Source organism: Myotis myotis, unplaced genomic scaffold (assembly GCF_014108235.1).
Source record: "Myotis myotis isolate mMyoMyo1 unplaced genomic scaffold, mMyoMyo1.p scaffold_m19_p_18, whole genome shotgun sequence".
In the NCBI taxonomy this organism is placed as follows: Eukaryota; Metazoa; Chordata; class Mammalia; order Chiroptera; family Vespertilionidae; genus Myotis; species Myotis myotis.
The window spans coordinates 849368-869545 of NW_023416322.1; the positions used below are offsets into that span (position 1 = coordinate 849368).

Sequence of the window (20178 nt, forward strand, 5' to 3'; positions counted from 1 at the left end):
AGGACACAAGAGGGGTGGCAGCCATATCTCTCCCGGCTCCCACAGACCTGGGTGAGGCCCGGAGCAGCCTCCCTACCCGCCCCGCCCCCCCACACCCTCCCTCCAGGGCCTGTTGAGGGGTCATGGTGAGCAGCGAGGGTTCAGGGGGCTTTTCCATCCTGGGCACCGGAGGGCAGAGTGAGCACAGAGCCACTCGTCTGCCCCCAGGCGACCAGGTCCAGGGCAAGGTCAGGGCTACCTGGGACCACCAGCCCCAGAGTGGACAGGCCAGGGCCCGGCTGGAGCTGCAGGTCAAGGTGACTTCAGGCCGCTGGTTGGATGGGGGGAGGGTGGGCAGAGGAGCAGGCATGGGTATGGGGCTGGGACTGGGGATGCGGGCCCAGCTTTGCAGAAGGGAACCACGATGGTGACAGCAGGAGCGTGGTCAGCTTCCGGGGGCCTCCCGAGGACCTGCGGGGAGGCAGGACTGGGGTGGGTCTCACCCTCAGGCAGCCTCACAGACACCGAGGCCCTTCCCTGAAAAGTCCCCAGGGGCTGGCAGCACGGGTCTGGGCACCTCACTGAGAACTGCCATCTTGGCGGCTCTCCCCGAACCTTCTGTGGTGTCGAGATGGGGTGTGGGCCTGGGGTTGCTAGCTAACTGGTCGCCAAAGGGGATGGAACATGGATGGGACTGGACGGACAGCGGGCGGTGCCGGTGACGGAGACGACATGGAGCTGTGCTAACGGGTTTATTGGCCTCTCCCTGGAGAGCAATGAGGCTCTGCTGCCGACCGAGCCGCCCGGCTACTTGCGGGACTGGCCGCCGCCCAAAGGCAGCCTGTCTGCGGGCCGGGCCCAGAGCGCCTTGAGCTTTCGGTAGAAGACGCGGCAGCTGAAGCCCTCCCTGAAGCCGCACTTGATGTGGCTCTTGAGGGAGCACAGGGTGGGGTACATGCGGCAGCAGGCCGCGCACTTGAAGCCGGTCTGCTGGGCCGGGAGCCCCCGGGAGGCCCTCAGGATGTCCTGGGAGCTGATGTGGTCGGCGTCCCCATGCCGGGCCTTGGCCTCGCGGGGGCCGGGGTTCTCGGGGGAGGAAGAGGACGAGCGCAGGCTGTCGGCCGTGTCCTCCAGGAGGCAGCTGTCGCCCCGGCCCTCGTCCCGCGGCAGCTCGGGGAAGCCGTGGGCCTCCCGGGGGCTCTCCTTGTCCACGCACACGAAGTAGCTGTAAGGGGAGAACCACGGCCGGTAGATGGTGCAGCTCCGCCTCGGCTGCTCCCCATTCTGGGGGTCCCCCAGCATGCAATCTGCAAAGGAAAGGGCCGGGTCTGAGCCTGGGCGCGGGCGGAGGCGTGGGCAGCAGCAGGCGGGCGGGGGCCTCCCCATCTCCTGCTGGGAAGGTCGGTGTGATCGGTGGGTGGAGGCCCCCATCACCGCCCTGGCAGCTCCCAGGTGCTCCTCTAGGGACAGACAGATGGACGGCGCAGCAGCCAGCCCTGGACCTCCAAAGGCCCTTGTCTGCTACCAGGATGTGACCATCGCTCCCATCGCAGGTCCCTGCCACAGCCCAGCAGGCAGCCCTGGGAAGTGAGAGAGGAGAGGCCGGAGGCCTGCGCAGCCTGGGTCTCTGGGAGGGAAGACCAGAGAGGAGGCTGCCTGGGGAAGGCAGCACCTGACACCTGTCCCAGGGGCAGCCCCGGACCTTCTCCCACACCTGTGCCAGGGGGCTCACCTGGTGAGAGCACCACCCCTTGCCGCAGAGCGCTGCTCGGGTGCTGGGGCAGCGGGGCCTGCGCTGGGCTGGGTGCCTCCGTGGGGAACGTGGTCTTGGCAATGTCTGGGGGCAGAGGAGATGCTCTTGGAACTGAGCGAGGGTGGGAGTCCTCCTGGACCCACCAAGACATACCGCCAGGCCCCCCTCGGTGCGTCGGCACCAAGCGGCAGTGAAACAGTGGCCTCTCCTGCCCCCGCGAGGGTCTGGCCACGGTCCGTGTGGCTGTGACGTGGCCCCTCCTGAGGACAGGAGGAGAAGACTTCTCCTATGGAAACATCTCCCCCCACAGCAGGGTGCAGGGGACCCGCTGCCATCACCTGGGGGCGCTGGGGCTTGGATCAGAAGCTCCCAGGACAGTGGCCCCACTCGGTCTAGCCAGGTGTCTCCTGAGCTGGGGCCGCAGGTGTGGGGAGCGTGCCCCTGTGCAGGTCCTGTAGCACGACCTGGTAGAACCTCCCACTAAAGGCCTCAAACCCTGCATTTCTGTGGCCATCCTGGCAGGACCAACCTGGCAAGCTGGGGCCCCGTGGGGACATGAGGTCAGGAAAGGTGTTCAGGGCTGAGGAGGAGACCCGGGGCCCCGAGATGCTGAGGAGTGAGAAGCTCTCCATACTCGGACTGTTGCCGGGCACGCGGTCACACGCCTGCCCCAGGGGGCTCCGGGGTTGTCCGGGCGACCAGCATTCTGAGCACAGGTGACCTCACAAGTAGGTCCCAGCATTTCACCTCGGCCGGCTCACCCTCATGGTCTGTGGCAAGAAAGACTAACCTTTGTAGCGACGTGCCACCTGTGGCTCCTCGCAGCCGCCATGATGGAGGGGCCCGGCGCGAGGGGCACGCTGGCCACCCGGCTCCTTCATTACGTTTGTGTCACTGTCGCCCCAGCTCTGGGAACCTGTCCTCTGAGATCCTCCCTGCTCTTCTCCATCACCTGCTCGACCTCAGCCCGACCTCTGTCAGTGGTGTTCTGTCATTTTAGTTTCTGGGTTTTTCCCCCAGTTTGGGTACATTTTTTCCATGTTCTTTGGAAATAATTCCAAACTTATAAAAAGTTGCAAAAATAAAATTAGTACAAAGAACATGCATAGGCCCTGTCCCCAGATTCTCCTAACACTACCGTTTCCCCCGTTCTATGGGCCCCTCCCTCCCTCTGTGCAGGGCTCGCTCTTTCCTGAGCTGCTGGAAGGCCGCTCACCCACACAAAGCCGCTTTGTGCTCTAATACTTCAGTGCCGTCTCCTAGGGGAGGGGGGGTGGTTAAGTGGGGGTGCTGTCTGCTTCAGCAAACGGCCGGCTTGCTCCACACTACTCACTGCCAGCAGCCTGGCCCGCGGGGGCCGTGGAGGGTGAGGGGACAGGGCCTCGTGCAGGTCAGCTGGAGGCACCCCTTCTAGACCGTTGTGAAGGGTGGCAACTCGGTGCTTAGCCCCTGGCACGTACCGCGCTTTAGATCTCAAATGGGCACATTTGTGCCAAGGACGCGCCCCCGCTCTGGGCTGCCGTCCCGTCTGTGGTCATGCTCGGGACCGACTGTCTGCAGGACGGTGCGCTTCAGTGAGCCTCACCAGGGCCTGGGAACTGGTGGGCTGGGAGCTGGTGCCGGCACCTGGGCCAGCCTGTCATCTCACTCCACCCTCAGCCCCGTGTGGCACCTGCCCTGGCTCCCTGGCCCCTGTGTTAATTCAGACAGTTGGCATAGACGACCCTCCTAGTCTGGAATCTAGCGATTTGCGTGTGGAAAAGAGACGGCCCAGTACTGAGTGCTGCGCACGTGGCCATAGGACGTGGCGGTTGATCTGCCGCCGTGGCTGGGAGCTCAGACGCTGGTGTGAAGCAGCTGTGGGGCGGGCCCAGCGCCTGCTGCTCGGGTGGTTGAACACGGCTGTTCTGTTTAGTTGTTGAAAAGCTGACGGGGAGCTGGCCCCAAGGTCTGTGGTAGCTGCGGGGCCTCAGTCTCCTACCTCTGCCTGGGGGTGGCCCTGCTGGAGGCCCAGGCAGGAGGGCACGCACATGTGGTCCGTTTGCATAAACTGTCTCTCTCTTGTTTGCTCCCCACCTGCTTTCTGAGCCCTTTCTCGGTCGCACAGGTAAGAGACCGTCTTTCTTATGAATCACTGTCCCCAGACGCAGTGTGCATGTCGGGGTGTTGGGAGGGCCATGGGGTCCCCTCGTCACCGTTGTCTGAACCACCAGCCTCTGCGAGGGTGGGGCGGAGTGGGGTCATCAGTGAGCCAGCCCCCGTTGGGGAGAAGGGCGGCCTTTCCCGCGGGACCCCAGGGCCCTCAGACATCCCCGGAGGAGCAGGCTGTGTGCATTGGAAGAGGCTGGGCACAGCTTCTGCACGTTTCTCAGCCCACGGTGTAGCAGTTTTTAAGTGTCATGTGAAAACTCCACTGGGTGACACCAACTTACCAAATGCCGGCTGTGCCAGGGCCTGTGCCGGGCTTCACGGAAGTAAAACCACACAAGGAGCCCGTCCCCTGAGGAGGCAGCCTGTCGTCTTGGGGACACGGTCAGCGGGCAGGCTCAGGGCTGTGCCGAGGGCCTGAGGGGCTTTCAGTTCCTTGAGGGCTCGTAGCACATTCGGAGAGGAGCGAGGGAGAGCACAGGCAGGCCAGTGGCGCCTGGGCAAGGTTACTTCATGTTCATTAGAAAGTGTTTTTGAAAGAGTAGCAGCAGGGGCCCACAGCCGGCAGAGCGCTGCCGTGCTTTCAGCCCTGCTGGCTGCTCGGCACCGTAAGCCAGCGGGCGGTCCGGAGCCAGAGGGGCTCGCCCTCCCACTCTGGTCCAGACACCTCCTGATTTGGTGGAAACCGTCAAATGCCTTAGTCTCCCAGGCCTTCGCTGCTGGTTTGCAGATTTCATGATTACAGAAAATGCACGGGATGTGGGACGTGATCGGCAAATGACGCAGAAAACAAGCCACCTCCTCAGGAGGCCTGGAGGTGGAGGCCCTGTTTGGGCTGAGCTGGGAGCTCCTGCCAGGGGGTCTCCACCCCACGCCCCCAGGGACACCCTCCGTGAGTCCCCACAAGTCCCCACAGGGGTGCTTTTCCTGCACAGCGGTCAGGGGACATTTCAGAGGTCAAGACCGGTCCCTCGTGGAGGGAGGTCTCCACACCTCTTCCCACAGGCGCCTCCTGCCGCCCAAAGACCTTTAAAATGCGGCTTCCCAGGTCACTGGTCAGGAGGGATTGCTCCCTCAGAGTGCTCCCCGGCAGGACCCAGCAGCGCAGGCCGGGGAGCGCTCAGCCAGAAGTCCAGCAGAGAGAAGTGCGCCCTCACCTCAGCTCATCTGAGGACGGTCCAGCAAGGACAGGCGGGTCGCAGAGGTGCTGACCCGACAGGAGCCTGGGCCAACCAGACCTCTCCTCCCCAGATTGAAGAAACCCATGTCTGGCCGCCTACGGCGTGAGCCGGGTTTGCAGGGGCGAGGATGCCGTGGGAGTGTGGACAGCGTGGCGTGTTCTAGCCACTCTCATTACAAACCTTGAGCTACACGCTTGGCTTCCACACTTTTCCATCTGCAAAATGGATTCAGAATTAAACTCAAAGTATTTATTGGCCACCTACTGTGTGTAAGACCCAGGCCCGCTGTTGAAGATAGAGATGAATGAGACGTGGCCCCCGCCCTCTGAGTGGACTGTGCTAGCCAGAGAGGCCCCGAGGGAGGGACGGGCGCCAGGCAGGCTTAGGAGCTGGCAAAGCATCGAACGGGAAAATGGAGCTCTGGTTCCACCTCGGCTGTCAGGGCCCAGGCGCCTCGGCAGACAGCTCCTTCCCGCCCGCTCGCTGGCTCTCCTGGGGATGCGTGAGGACGAAGTGAGCTGGGGTCGTCCTCTCCCGCTTCGGGGAGCCTCTGCGGGGCTGGCCCACTGTCCCAGGTTCCACCCCGGGGGGTGCGGTCAGCGCCGACTTCCCTGGGGACACTGCTATGCACTGGGAAAGCGCCCACACCTGCCGCCTGCCCGTGCTGTCCAGGCCCGAGGCACAGCTCACACGTACTCTCAGCAACGCAAGAGCGCCCGTTCCGTGGCCTCATCCTGTTTCCTTACTCCCAGGGGCTCGTGGCCCCGGCAAGGGGACAGCCGTGAGTCTGGGAGGCAGCTTAAAGGGGTGGGTTAGCCTTTTCCCGCTCCAGCCGTCACCACTCACCGGGGCGGGGAGACCAGACTTTCCAGTCCCATGTCCCACCCAGGACCCGGACGGGGAGGTCCGGGGTCTTGCTGGCTCTGTCTTGGATGTCCCTACCTCCTCACACAGCCCTGGGCATGAGGCGGGGCGGGACACGCCGACGCGGGGTGCACGCCTCGCTCACTCGCCGCCTCTGTCTGTTCCTAGTGGGCCACAGCATGTTTGAGAATCCGAACGCGTCCCTCCCACCGAAGCCGCAGGCCAGCCACTCTGGGCCCCAGGCATCCCGGTCAGGGCCCCTGGGGCCCGTGGAGCCGGGCGGCCCGGGCCTCTGGGTGGGCAGCAGCCAGCACCTCCGGAACCTGGGCAAAGCCGTGGGCGCCAAGGTGAACGACTTCCTGCGGAGGAGGGAGCCCTGGGGCCTGGGCGGCGTGGGCGCCATGGAGGTCAACAGGACGGCCGAGGCCCAGCTGGCCGGCGCGCCCGGCGGGGAGGACGACGGGTGAGTGCCTCCCTCCCACCCCAGGTCCTCACTGCACCGCTCTGACCTCTGACCTCTGCACAAGGCTGCCACAGCCCGAAGCCACCGTGCTGAGCCGCTGAGCCCCAGGTTGCGACGGGGGGAGAGCGGGTGTGGTCCCGGTACGGGTGCTGCAGGGGAGCGAGCATACAGCTGGGCGGGGGCTCGTCGGGCAGGTGTGTCACTGTCACCCCTGCAGGCCGGCCCTGCCAGAAGCCGTCCCTCGGCTGGACCCGCCGCCACCCACAACCCGGAAGCGAACGCCCCGGGCGCTGAAGACCACACAGGACATGCTGATCTCGACCCAGCCCGTGCTGAGCAGCCTGGAGTGCTCCCCGCCCCCTGCCCAGCCCGGCCCAGCGGGGGCTCCACCGCCAGAGGCCACTGTGGACGTGGCCCTGCCCAATGGCGAGGCGTCCCTGTCGGTGCCTGACTTGATCCACCCAGATGGCTCGGGAGAGCCCAGGCTGAAGGGTGCCCAGTGCAGGAGGGTCTCCCCGCCCGGCCCCACCGAGAGCAGCGGACTCCAGCCCAGCCTCAGCCCTGGCCACCCGGCTGAGCTGCCACAGGACAGCAGCCCCTGCCCCGGGGCGCGGACCTGCAGCCTGGACAGCGAGGGGCCGCACCCTGACCTGCTGTCCTTTGAGTAGAGCCCCTGCACTCTCCTCCACCCTCACCCCCAGCTCCACGCACCCCCACCCTCAGCCCCCCACAGCCCCAGCAGAGCCCCACATCCTAGGAAAAGGATGGAGATGGGCTGGCCCTGACCTCATTCCTGTGGGCCCTCTGCTGCTGGCTGAGCCAGTGGACACAGCCACTGGCCCTGGGGGAAGGCCTGGGGGCATTCTCCCTGTCTATGCCACACACACCTAGACCCCCACACTCCACTCTCCTGCCTCGGGATTGGGGCCGGTCAGGAGTCGGGCTGGGTCAGGAATGATGGGTTTGGCTTGATGATGGGCCGAGACCCGGAGAGCCGGCCTCTGACCGCAGCTCTGCCAGGTCGCTCCTGTCCCAAGTCAGTGCAGGCCCCTGCTGTCCCATCTCGGGGGAGGAAGCAGAGCTGTCCTGGGAATTTTCTAGAGATTTTATATTTATACTAGAGGCCCGGTGCACAAATTCGTGCACGGGTGGGGTCCCTCTGCCTGGCCAGCGATCGGGCTGATTGGGCCATCTCGCCCAGTCCAGAATGGGGAGGCCGGCCAGGGGGAGAGGCCACAGGAGGTTGGCTGTGGGGCGCACTGACCAATAGGGGGCAGCTCTTGCATTGAGCATCTGCCCCCTGGTGGTCAGTGCATGTCACAGCTACTGGCCGGTCATCGGCTGTCAGGTCGTAATGGTCACTTAGGCTTTTATATATATAAATTTTTAGTAATTTTCTGGTAGAGGACGATGATAATAAAATGATCTGTTTGGTTTTGCTGGTTTGGTCTTTCCTCCCAGCGGGCAGGGAGCAGTTGGTTTTCTGAATCTGATGTGTCACCACAAGTGTGGGATCTGTGCGCCTGAGCAGGGGCACGAGGGGACCAAAGCCAGAGGCGGCGGCCGTGAGACTGCCAGCCTGGGACCCGGAAAGGGGATCCCCTAACTGGTCGCTGAGTACGTGTCCCTCTCCCTGTCCTGTTTCAGGGCATCAGCGTGATGTGCAGGTAAGACCGGGGAGGAGGCAGGAGGCAGGGAGGGGAGTGGCGGCTGGTCGCCCGGCCAGTGACTCTCTTCAAATTGAACGCATTCAGTTCAGTCAGTGGGACCCAGAGCTCACCTGGTGCTCCCTCACCCAGTGAGCCTGGCGTGGAGCAGAGCTGGCCTGAGGGACCCCCAGCTGAGAACTGACCAGGCCTTTTGCCTCTTCAACAGAAGAAAGGGGGGGCAGCAGAAGTGGGGGCGTGGGCTCTGCCACTGAGCTCCCAAGGGTCCCTGGCTCCACCCAGAAGTGTCTCAGCGCCATCACTGACCGCACAGCAGGGGGGCATCCCCCACTGACCGCACAGCAGGGGGCGTCCATCACTGACCGCACAGCAGGGGGCGTCCATCACTGACCGCACAGCAGGGGGCGTCCATCACTGACCGCACAGCAGGGGGCACCCGTCACTGACAGCACAGCAGGGGGCGTCCATCACTGACCGCACAGCAGGGGGCGTCCATCACTGACCGCACAGCAGGGGGCGTCCATCACTGACCGCACAGCAGGGGGCGTCCGTCACTGACCGCACAGCAGGGGGCAGCCGTCACTGACAGCACAGCAGGGGGCGTCCATCACTGACCGCACAGCAGGGGGCGGCCATCACTGACCGCACAGCAGGGGGCGTCCACCACTGACCACACAGCAGGGGGCGGCCACCACTGACCGCACAGCAGAGGACCCAGGTCGCTGACCGTGTGATGGAGCGTCTGGTCATGGAGACGTCAGGGACCTGATGGGACTCAGTGGCTCCTCGCCCTCATGGGAGGGGCCGCAGAATGGAATCTGTCAGTGAAAGTAGGAAACACCGGGCTGGTTTGACTTTGAAAAGGAGAAGAAAAAATCTCCACACAGAAGGTCCCTGCCAACACGGCAGGGTTTTATTTGGCTTGTGTGTAACCAGCCCGTGTCTGAGCACAGCCGCTGCCAGCCTGCAGCACGCCCGTCCCCGTTCCCGTGGGAACGGCCTCCTGAGCTGCTGAGGGAGCAGCTGGCCTGGCCCCTCCCAGAGCGAGGCCCCTCCTCATCCCCAGCACAGGATGGACGGACCCATTGGCCGAACTCAGAACCAGTCCAGACGGACCGCCTTGTGCGGCCTGCCCCGCACCTTCGGGCGTCTGCCCCCCTTCCCTGCGGGGTGAGAGCCCGGGGCCCTCTGTCCGCAGCGGTCCGAGGCCTTTGCAGCCACCTGGTGCCTTCCTGGGGGCCGGGCAGTGGCGGCGGGACTTCTCCAGAAGCTGAGTCTGGGAAGCGACCCCGTGGGTCACGCTGCAGAAGGATGAGACTGTGGCCGTGGTCAGCTGCCTGCCCCAGGCCTCCCTGACACCCCGTCCTCGTCCACCAGCAGCTACGAGTGTGTGGCTGCGACTGGCTGGGGGCTTTGGGCACCGGAACCAGGTTCCCTGCACCGTCCGCAGCCCGGCCTGGCGCTCGCCAGCGTCCCCTGAGCTGCGGCCTCTGGGCTCAGGCCTGGTGCCCGCTCTGCCGGAGCCCCGCCACGCCTTTCTCACACTGCCCACCTGCCCGTCGCCTCTGCTCCCTTCCTCTGGTGTTGCCGAACTGAGTTCACTCATCCTTCAGACTCCAGCCCAGCGCCCCTTCCTCCGGGACCCTGTCCTGGACCCCCACACTATCTGCTCCTCAAATACCCAGTGATGTAGGCGTAGCTGCCTCCAGCATCTCTCCCATGAGTCTCTGAGCTCCTCGAGGGCTAGGGATGGCCATGTCACCTCCATCTCTAGTTCCAGCCCCGCCTCCCCCTCCCCCCACACCCCCCTCGAGCACTCCCCCTCCCCACCCCCTGCACATCACAGAAGCTTGGTAATTGTGCGCTTTAAACGGAACTCAAGGAGCTTGTCATTTAACTGGCGATTCTGTGAAGATGCGCGCGCGCACACACACACACACACACACACACACACACACACACACACACGCTGCACAGCGTGGAGGAGCTGCACTCGGCCCGTCCTGGGTTCCTGCTCTGGAGCGGGGAGCGGAGCGGGACTGAGGGAAGCCACTTGCAAAGTGAGAAATGGCTGAGAGCCATGGGCCTTCATCTCCATCCAGCCAGAGCCTTCGTGGCCCCAATCTCTCGTGGGCACCTTGCTCATGGCTGGCAGGAGCGGGCACTGACGCCCACCTAATGTGCAGAGGCCACACTTGGGTGCCAGGCCCCCGGCCCCCCAGTCACTGCTTCTCCGGGTGCTCTGAACCCCAGTTCTCATTCTGGGGCTTTGCTGTCATTGGCTTGGCTACTAGTTGTCGAAGGCTCCGCTCGCCCAGTGCGCCCGTTCCCAGGTGCCCTCACTGCCCTCCTCCATGACCGGAAGGCGAGCCCGCAAGCCCTCCCTTCAGATGCAGAGACGTCTCCTTATGTTCACGCCATTTCATAGATGGGTAAACTGAGGCTGGGATAATGACTGAGCCGACTGCCCCACAACTGACCTAAGGCAGAAACCTAAAGGCCTGGATTTCAAAGACTTGGGGGGCAGGAGTTCCCCCATCACGCCAGCCAGAAAGTTCCAGGGGGTGTTTGTGGCCCAGAAGCATCTCATTCAATGGGACCGTCTTCAGAGGTGAGTGCAATTCCACCAAACCCAGAGTATCCGTGGAGGAGGGGACTTAGAGACCAGACCAGCCCCGCCCCTGACAGCAGAGGGAACAGGGCACATGTTGTTTATTCCACGCTCACCCATGCTCACCTGCGCTCACCCATGCTCACCTGTGCTCACCCATGCTCACACGTGCTCACCTGTGCTCACCCATGCTCACCTGTGTCACCCATGCTCACACGTGCTCACCTGTGCTCACCCATGCTCACCTGTGTCACCCATGCTCACCTGTGTCACCCATGCTCACCTGTGCTCACCCATGCTCACCTATGTCACCCATGCTCACCTGTGCTCACCCATGCTCACACGTGCTCACCTGTGCTCACCCATGCTCACCTGTGTCACCCATGCTCACACGTGCTCACCTGTGCTCACCCATGCTCACACGTGCTCACCCATGCTCACCTGTGTCACCCATGCTCACCTGTGCTCACCCATGCTCACCTATGTCACCCATGCTCACACGTGCTCACCTGTGCTCACCCATGCTCACCTGTGCTCACTCATGCTCACCTGTGTCACCCATGCTCACACGTGCTCACATGTGCTTACATGTGTCACGAGTGCGCTCACCTGTGCTCGCCTGTGCTCACCTGTGTCACCCATGCTCACCTGTGTCACACGTGCTCACCTGTGCTCTGTTCCCAGCAACAGCCCTTGCAGTCAGAGTCATGGTCCCCTTTTCTCAATGAGGCTGACAGAGGCTTAGGGAGTTCCAGCACCTTGTCCAGTCGCCCCACCAGTAAGGGACACAGTGACCCAGGGCCCCTTGGGGACATTCGCTCTTACGGTTTGAGTGTGAATCTTCTCTGTGAACTGCAGGGATGTAGCCCAAGAGCATCATGGGAGGATTTCTATTCATCTCAAACCACAGACTCTGCAATATGGGCTAGTGTCACCCTAGAGATAAGGCCCTCCCATGGGGGGAACACTGTTCTGTGGACACGGTGGTTCCCAGGGGGGAGCACTGTTCCGTGGACATGGTGGTTCCCAGGGGGGAGCACTGTTCCGTGGACACGGTGGTTCCCAGGGGGGAGCACTGTTCCGTGGACACAGTGGTTCCCAGGGGGGGGCACTGTTCCGTGGACACGGTGGTTCCCAGGGAGGAGCACTGTTCCGTGGACACGGTGGTTCCCAGGGGGGAGCACTGTTCCGTGGACATGGTGGTTCCCAGGGGGGAGCACTGTTCCGTGGACACGGTGGTTCCCAGGGAGGAGCACTGTTCCGTGGACACAGTGGTTCCCAGGGGGGAGCACTGTTCCGTGGACACGGTGGTTCCCAGGGGGGAGCACTGTTTCGTAGACACGGTGGCTCCTTGCTGTGCTAAAAAGTAGCTCCATACTTGCTTTCTTAGTGGTTGTCTGACCTCGTGTGGTTGGCTTGAAGCATTGTCGTTTCTGATAACTAATTTTTGCAAAAGGCAGCTCTCTGTGATGTATTTGAGATAAGTACTCTCCCATGTACTCTTCCTAAGATCATTGCACAAATAGGACATGGAAGAAAAAAATCAAAGACACAGCACGGCTCAGTCAGGAATTGCAGTGGGGAGAGGGGCGTCTAGAAAAGAAGGAAACTCCCCCAGATGCAGAAGGATGGAAGCCTTAGACGGAGGCGACAGAAAGACTCCCCAACAGGAGAGCGAAGGAGACACTCGCATTTAGACACGCGGCAGCAAGATGTAAGATGGTGAAGACGGACCATTGTCAAAGTTTCCAGAAAAGAAACTTCCCGGAATCAGACTGACATTAGACACCTCAACGAGAATCCAGACAAAACACTGCCGAGCCGAAACCGGTTTGGCTCAGTGGATAGAGCGTCGGCCTGCGGACTGAAAGGTCCCAGGTTCGATTCCGGTCAAGGGCATGTACCTGGGTTGCGGGCATACCCAGTGGGAGATGTGCAGGAGGCAGCTGATCGATGTTTCTCTCTCATTGATGTTTCCGACTCTCTATCTCTCTCCCTTCCTCTCTGTAAAAAATCAATAAAATATATAAAAAAAAAAACAAAACACTGCCGATACTTTTATGTATTTGAAAGAAAAGAACTTCAAACCTATATTTTACATTCCGTTAAATGACCATAAAGGCCCTAGCTGGTGTGGCTCAGTGGACAGAATGTCGGCCTGTGAACTGAAGGGTCCCAGGTTCGATTCCAATAAAGGGCACATGTCTGGTTGCGGCTTGATCCCCAATAGGGGGCGTGCAGGAGGAAGCCAATCAATGATTCTTTCTCATCACTGACGTTTCTCCCTCTTCCTCTCTGAAATCAATAAAAAATAGATTTAAAAAATAATAACGGAGTAGAAAGTAAAGGTATTATCAGGCATACAAGACATCGAAAGGTTCATTATTCAAGACCATCTTGAAAATATGTTTGAAGTTCAATTTTTCTTGATTTCCCAAGGACAGAGTGAAGGGATCTTTTTGGTCTTGTGAGTGTAGAATATTTAAAGTTTAAGTTGTTTCCTCTCCTCTGTCATTGTTTTCATTCTTTTTGTGCCTTTTTTTTTCCTGGCGTCTGAAGACTGGTGGCCTGGATTGCTACAGAAACCTGCTGCAAGGCAGGGGCCCGGGCCACCTGCAGGACATCCTCTCTGTCTATTTTTGTTGTTTCTTGGGCCTTAAGGGCAGTTCTTGACGCCTCCTGGAACTGCCGCTGGGAAAAGGCAGAGATCTTTTGGAAATACCCAAGAAGCACCTTCCATTAAAGGTGGCGTCAGTTTTTATGTCTGCCAGATTTTAAAGCAGTGAGCCTTTCCCAATTCTACTGTTTTAAGAGCAAGAAGTAAGAGCTGTTTGGATTTGGATATTTAGGGTTGGGGGGGGGGGGGCGAGCTTTCTGAGCCTCGTTTACTCCAGTGTAGGTGTAATTGTCTGCTGTTCTCCATGTGGTAATTTAGAAAAGACTTTAAAAAAAGGGGGGGGGGGGGGACAGAGAGTGGTGACACTCCTCCCTCAGACTTGTTTCCGGTGGCTGGGAGTTTGGCGAGCCCTTCCTTCTGCCTCTGCGAAGTCCTCAGCAGGCAAAGCATCATTTTGAGAAAAAACTGCCTCTTCCAGATCCATGAGACCAACATTTACAGTGAAACTGAAAATAAACAGAGGCAGAGAAAGCAGGGGCGTAATCAGATGGGATTTTTCTTGTAGGAATTTTGTTTTTTCTTTTTTTTTTTCTTTGTTAATCCTTATTAAAGGACATGTTTTCCCCATTGATTTTTAGAGAGAGTGGAAGGGAACAAGGGAAAGGGAGAGAGAGAGAAATATCGATGTGAGAGAGACACATCCATTGGTTGCCTCCCACATGCACCCCAACTGGGGCCGGGGATCGAGCCTGCAACCAAGGTTCATGCCCTTGACCGGGAATCAAACCTGGCGACCATTCAGTGTCAGGGCTGAGGCTCTACCCATGGAGACACCGGCCAGGGCAGTTGTAGGAATTCTTGATTTGTGATTTATGTTTTATTTCCAGTGTGTTTCATATCTACAAAATGTTAACACATCTGTGGCAATTTAAAAGCAAAATTGCCAGCATCCTTGTGCTATGCTGCCAGCTCCTATGTACAGGTTCTTGTGAAGCAGGAGCAGCGAGAACAGCAGCTGCAGAGGAGGCGTCAGAGGAGGCGCCGGAGGGCAGAACAGGCTCTGGGGGCGCTCGGGCCCCACGCAGCCGGGCCCCCGGCCTGGGGCCTGGCCTGCTGGGCTCCTGACATCGAATAACTGTTTTTCTAGCCAATAACTTTTTTTGCTTTTTTGTTTCAGAAATAATCATGTTTCAAAAAATACGCAAAAGCAAAGGGAAGACTATTGCATTGCTGAACAGAAGAAAAGACTGTATATGTTGGTGTTTTATACACATACCTGTGCTTTTTTATCAAAAGTGAAATCCTCTACCCATTGTTTGTGACCGGCTCGTTTCATACCCTGTTTATTTTCCCGTGTCATTACGTAATTACATTAGAAAGGAAAAGATAGGTGTTTGGAAATATCAGGGCGAGTGAGGATGAGTAACAGTCAGTGAATTCAATTGTTTCAATAACAGGGTACAAAGGCGGATTCTCATCATTCAGATGTGCCGTCAGAAAGCCGGGGGCGAGGGTGGCAGAGGGAGGGCAGTGTGCTCAGTTATAACAACTGAGACACTTTAAATATTTCAGAGAAAAATAAACAGTCACAGCAAGCCTGAGGCACCGGTTCTGGCAGCTTCCCGGCCCCAGCCGCTGCCCCCAGCCTTCCTCAGGCTCCTGTGCTGTTTCCTGCCCAAGGGCCCTGCCCCCGGGACTCTGCCCTGTGGCTGCATCAGAAGCTGATCTTCTCCAAACACCATCACATTGTGGGGCAGAGCGTCAGCATATGGTTTGGGGGACACAGGGTCAGCCTGTCACAATGGCAGAAATAAGTTTCAATAAAACAATTATAATACATGTACCAAACTCACCAAAGAGAGCATCATACATTGGAAAAAAGTTAGACCCAGCAATAGTTGGTCCACAGAAGACAGTTAACACAAAAGATTTTTAAAAATGAAAACAGGTATGGAAAATCTCATTAACCTGGAAAAGAATGAATTAGAAGGGAGCTGGGGTATGATGGGAAACATAACTAAAGGCAAAAAGTCCAAAGCGGCAAGAGAAACACTTCATAAACTAAAAGGAACAGAACACGGTGATGAAGGAATTATAAAAAGACACCCACTCACACAACAGGAGGACTATGGGAACAAGTCAGGCACTATCACTACTAACAGCTAAACTCCCTTACATAACAGGCTAAAATGAGAAACGTATTTCTCTCTGACTCTGATAGATCAAATAGATGGCAAATCAGAAAATCTACAAAAATGCTTGTTCCTCATGATCTATAAGTTTGACTACACTGAGGAGTGGGAAGAGAATGAGCTTTAAAAGGAACAGAAAAAACAATTCTTTTCAAACAAATGAAATAGTCACAGGATATTCACACACCAGGCAGCATGGAACCTCAGGTACCAAGTCAAACCACGTTCTCTCATCTTCATGCCATGTGGCATGAAATCCACCGACAGGAAACAAAGCAGACCCTGAAAAACAATTGCAAACGACTGGACAGTCCTTGGACTGAGGAGCACGTTTTCATGGCATTAAAAATACTTCAACCTGAACAGCAATAAACATATCCTATCTAATAAAAGAGAAACATGGCAATTAGCCATATGGCCGCTACCCTTCCCATTGGCAATTCAGTGAGATATGCAAATTAACTGCCAACCAAGATGGCGGCCGGCAGCCCGGCAGTTGATGCGAACAGGGAGGCTTGCTTGCTTCAGTGATGGAGGAAGCCAAGCTTCCCCGCCTGCCTTGCCGGCCTCACAGCTGCACTCTAAGCAACATTGTAACAAATATAGAAGCTAAACAAAACCCCAGGCTTCAGCCAGCAGGACCACAACATTGTTTCAAATACAGAAGGTAAACAAAGGCCGGAAACCTGCTTTCAGCAGCAGAGGTCTCATAGCTGGAGCTGAGCCTCAGAGCTAAAGCTGGCCGAGAATTAAAAAAAAAAAGGAAAAAAGGACAGGTTGGGAGCTTCAGTCACCCGCCAGCCTGAAAACGGCCTTCAGCCCCTCACCCAGGCTGGCCAGGCACCCAAGCGGGACCCCCACCCTGAAGGGGGTGTGACCAGATGCAAACAGCCATCATCCCCTCATCCAGGCTGGCCAGGCACCAAAGCGGGACCCCCACCCTGATCCAGGACACCCTTCAGGGCAAACCAGCCGGCCCCCACCCGTGCACCAGGCTTCTATCCTATATAGTAAAAGGGTAATATGCCTCCCAGCACCAGGATCAGCAGAGCAGCGAGGCCTCCCAGCACCGGAATCAGCGTGACAGGGGGCAGCGACCAAACCCCCTGATCGCCCTGCGGCTCTGTGTGTGACAGGGGGGAGCTCCCCAACCCCCTGATCGCCCTGCAGCTCTGTGTGTGACAGGGGGGAGCTCCCCAACCCCCTGATCGCCCTGCGGCTCTGTGTGTGACAGGGGGCACGGCCACAACCTCCCTATCCGCCCTGCTCTGTTCGTGGGGGAGCTCCTCAACCCCCTGATCGGCCCTGCAGCTCTGTGTGTGACAGGGGCAGTGCCCCAACTCCCCTATCGGCCCTGCTCTGTGAGTGACAGGGGGGAGCTCCTCAACCCCCTGATCGGCCCTGCTCTGTGCGTGACAGGGGGAAGCTCCCCAACCCCCTGATGGGCCCTGCTCTGTGTGACAGGGTATGGAACCCCAACCCCCCCGATGGGCCCTGCTCTGTGCGTGATAGGGGGCAGCGCCCCAACCCCCTGATCGGCCCAGCTCTGTGCGTGACAGGGGGTGGTGCTGCAACCTCCCTATCGACCCTGCCTTGAGTGTGACAGGGGGCGGTGCCCCAACCCCCCAATCGGCCCTACCCTGAGCGTGACTAGGGGTGGCATCGCAACCTCCCAATCCGCCCTGCTCTGTGCATGACAGGGGGTGGCGCCCCAACTCCCCAATCGGCCCTGCTCTGAGCCTGACCAGAGGCTGCACCTAGGGATTGGGCCTGCCCTCTGCCACCCGGGAGCAGGCCTAAGCCAGCAGGTCGTTATCTTCTGAGGGGTCCCAGACTGCGAGAGGGCACAGGCCGGGCTGAGAGACCCCCTCTCCCACACGAGTGCACAAATTTTTGTGCACCGGGCCTCTAGTTTATTATAAAACAATAAATACGGACAAGCCAGATGAGCTCAAAAAGTGAAAATAAATATCTATAAAATGGAAAACAATCTAACAACAATACCAAAAGGGAAAGAGTAACGAAACCAAAAACAGGCTTTGAAAAGACTGCTAAGGTGGACAGAATTGATTAACTTTAAAAAAGTGAGATGCAAATGAAATACAGAACGAAGGAGATATAACTGTAGTCACAGCACAGCTTTAAAAATATTAGGAGAAAATTATGAACTGTAGGCCAATAATTGAGAAAACAGACAAAATGGGTACACTCCTGGAAAAACCAAGAATGGCAAATTGGGCAAAATCATTGACTAAACTCATGAGAATTAAAGATATTTACATAGGTATGAAACATCCCACCCCTCTTCCCCAGACCTCAAGCTCAATTTTACAAGAATACTACTAAGCTTTCAAGGGACGAGAATCCTTCCCTTACACAGAGGTCGCAGGAAATAAAGCAAGGACAGACGCGGACGTCGCTTGTGTGGTTAGTATGCCTCGATTCAGTGAGTTATAGTTCCATTTGGTTTATGAGTTTTAATGCAGAAATCTTTTTTATATATATATTTTTATTGATTTCAGAGAGGAAGGGAGAGGGAGAGACAGAAACATCCATGATGAGAGAGAATCACTGATCAGCTGCCTCCTGCATGCCCCCTACTGGGGATGGAGCCTGCAACCCAGGCATGTGCCCTTGACCGGAATCGAACCCAGGACCCTTCAGTCCGCAGGCTGAGGCTCTATCCACTGAGCCAAACCATCTAGGGCAGCGGTTTTCAACCTGTGGGTCGCGACCCCTTTGGCGGTCGAACGACCCTTTCACAGGGGTCGCCTAAGACCATCCTGCATATCAGATATTTACATTAAAATTCATAACAGTAGCAACATGACAGTTATGAAGTAGCAACAAAAATGATTTTATGGTTGGGCCACAACATGAGGAGCTGTATTTAAAGGGCCAGCAGGCTGAGAACCACTGGCCTAGGGCAATGCAGAAATCTTAATGAAATGCTGGCCTCCTGATTCCACCAGTGTATTGAAGGCCACAAGCACGATGCAGCTAAGCAGGTCACGTAGTGTGATGCAGCCAAGCAACGCGCCGTCAGCGGCTTTATTGGTGTGACGTACACCGGACGCAGTGCCGCGGGGACAGGCCAGCACTCAGACGCTCCAAGCAGCTGTCGGAGGCTAGGTCCTTGCTCTCCAGGCCCATGTGCCCAGACCTTGAGTTGCTCAGTCTTCTAAGCAATCTCAGGGCGCCAGCGTGGCACCCCCGGCTCTGCACCCGCTGGCCGCTGGAGAAGTGCTGACCCCAGGGGACTGGCCTGGGTGCTCAGGAAGAGGAGCTCGTGACCACGGAGCTGTCGCTGAAAGAGCTTGAACTACGTCTTGTTCTCCTGATTTTGAAACGTCCCTGCCTCCAGGACTGACCACACTGCTCAGCCGTCCGTTCTCGAGACCTCCACGGAGCACGCCGTCTGTGCTGGAGGCTGCAGGCGCTGGGACCGGCAGCCTCCTTGCCCCTCACAGAGAGGCCAGGCCCAGGCGGCCCGGCCCGGCCCGGCCTCTGAGCGCGGCCGCCCACGGCCCGCACCTTCTCCACTCGGTGGCAGCCGTAGGCGCTGTGCCCAGGACCTCGGCGTGGCGCCCACGCCAGCTCCAGCCTCAGGGCTGCTCCAGTGTCTGGGACGGCGTCTCCCGTGAGGCCGCTGAGAGAGGCCTGGGGTAGAATGAGTCACTGGTCCCAGGTGAGACAGAGAATGCGGGGTGGGCACACCCACCTCATCAGGGCTCCATCGAACGTGTGAAGCCTGGCAGCAGCTCCGCAAACCCTTCAGGAGCACACGTGTCCACGCAGAGGACACGGGACACGCTTTGGTGCCCCTTAAAACCTGACTGGGGTCAGGAACCACACAGGCTCCCAAAGCCCCACACGTGTCACTGTGCACTGTCCCCTCCGTGCTGCCAGGTGGAGGGGGGATGACATGAGGCAAACCAGGGAGCAAGTGTGGCCAGGGCCACGCTGGGCAGGAAGGCCAAGACTAGAAAGGAGCAGGAAGGCGAGTGGCCCGAGCCGGGAGGGTGAGGGGGGAGGCATGGAGGGGCCGTGACCAGACAGTGCGGGTGCGGCCGCTGCAGAGGATGGTGGCTGGGGAGGCTGCGTCCCAACCGCTGGCTGATGGACGTGTCGTCACTCCAGGCCCCAAGTCCACCCGACTGGACCGGGTTCAGCGGAGAGGCTGGGCCAGTGCATGTTACCCATCCGACCTGGAGGGGGAGCTCCGTGCAAAGGCGGGCCGGTGAGCACCCTGGTCTGTGGGGAGCTGCCTGCCCGGGGGAAGGAGGCTGGCCAGAGCGCCTCTCACACACTCTGGAGCCCTGGGCCGGGGTGGTGACCGCGCAGAGGCTGGGGACACGACCTCTGCAGTCCCGGACCAGGACCGTCTGACCTGTCCCCCAGGTTCCGACTCCCCAATGCGCGTGTGCTGGAGCAGCAGGCCCGGGACAGCGGCCACCACGGCCTCTCCAACAGCTGGTCCTGGTCTCGCGGCGAGGCCTCCGCACTCTCCCAGTTCTCTGGGCAAAGCAGAGACGAGCCATGAGCCCAGCCCAGAGCCCCACTGACCTGCCTGGCGGGAAAGGAGGCCTCTCCCGGGACAGGGCGGCCTGATGCGCCACCATGTCGTCCACAAGGGCGGGCGCCGCCAGGAGCGTCCCTGGCCACTGGGGCCTCTATGAGTCATGCAGCAGCAGCAACCCTGG

At 59.0% G+C, this 20178-nt stretch overlaps 2 protein-coding genes across 9 annotated transcripts in view; one reads left to right on the forward strand and one right to left on the reverse strand.

Moving 5' to 3' along the window:
* Positions 1 to 7823, forward strand: part of LOC118672930 (carboxyl-terminal PDZ ligand of neuronal nitric oxide synthase protein-like) — a 115939-nt gene extending 108116 nt beyond the window's left edge. For 7 of the 8 annotated variants that reach the window (XM_036343080.1, XM_036343082.1, XM_036343081.1 and 4 more), the window contains 2 exons: positions 6094 to 6388; positions 6606 to 7823. In XM_036343080.1, the coding sequence (XP_036198973.1) occupies positions 6094 to 6388; positions 6606 to 7056 (746 nt within the window). In that variant the 3' untranslated portion in view covers positions 7057 to 7823. Of the gene's footprint in view, positions 1 to 1178; positions 3840 to 6093; positions 6389 to 6605 lie in introns of those variants that run through there. The other variant, XM_036343088.1, reaches the window with a different exon arrangement.
* On the reverse strand, positions 787 to 2479 carry SPATA46 (spermatogenesis associated 46). The gene is made up of 3 exons (XM_036343090.1): positions 2262 to 2479; positions 1694 to 1816; positions 787 to 1307 (listed from the first exon to the last, which is right to left on the reverse strand). The coding sequence occupies exons 1-3, from the start codon at positions 2362 to 2364 to the stop codon at positions 787 to 789; spliced, it is 747 nt and encodes a 248-aa protein (XP_036198983.1). The 5' UTR covers positions 2365 to 2479.
* Positions 7824 to 20178: the final 12355 nt, after the last annotated feature.

Coding starts and splice junctions, on each gene's coding strand:
- SPATA46 (XM_036343090.1), bottom strand. CDS start 2,364: ATGGAGAGCTTCTCACTCCTCAGCATCTCGGGGCCCCGGGTCTCCTCC. Junction 1,817..2,261: donor ACGGGGCCCCAGCTTGCCAG/GTTGGTCCTGCC, acceptor CTCTGCCCCCAG/ACATTGCCAAGACCACGTTC. Junction 1,308..1,693: donor AGGTGAGCCCCCTGGCACAG/GTGTGGGAGAAG, acceptor GCCCAGGCTCAG/ACCCGGCCCTTTCCTTTGCA.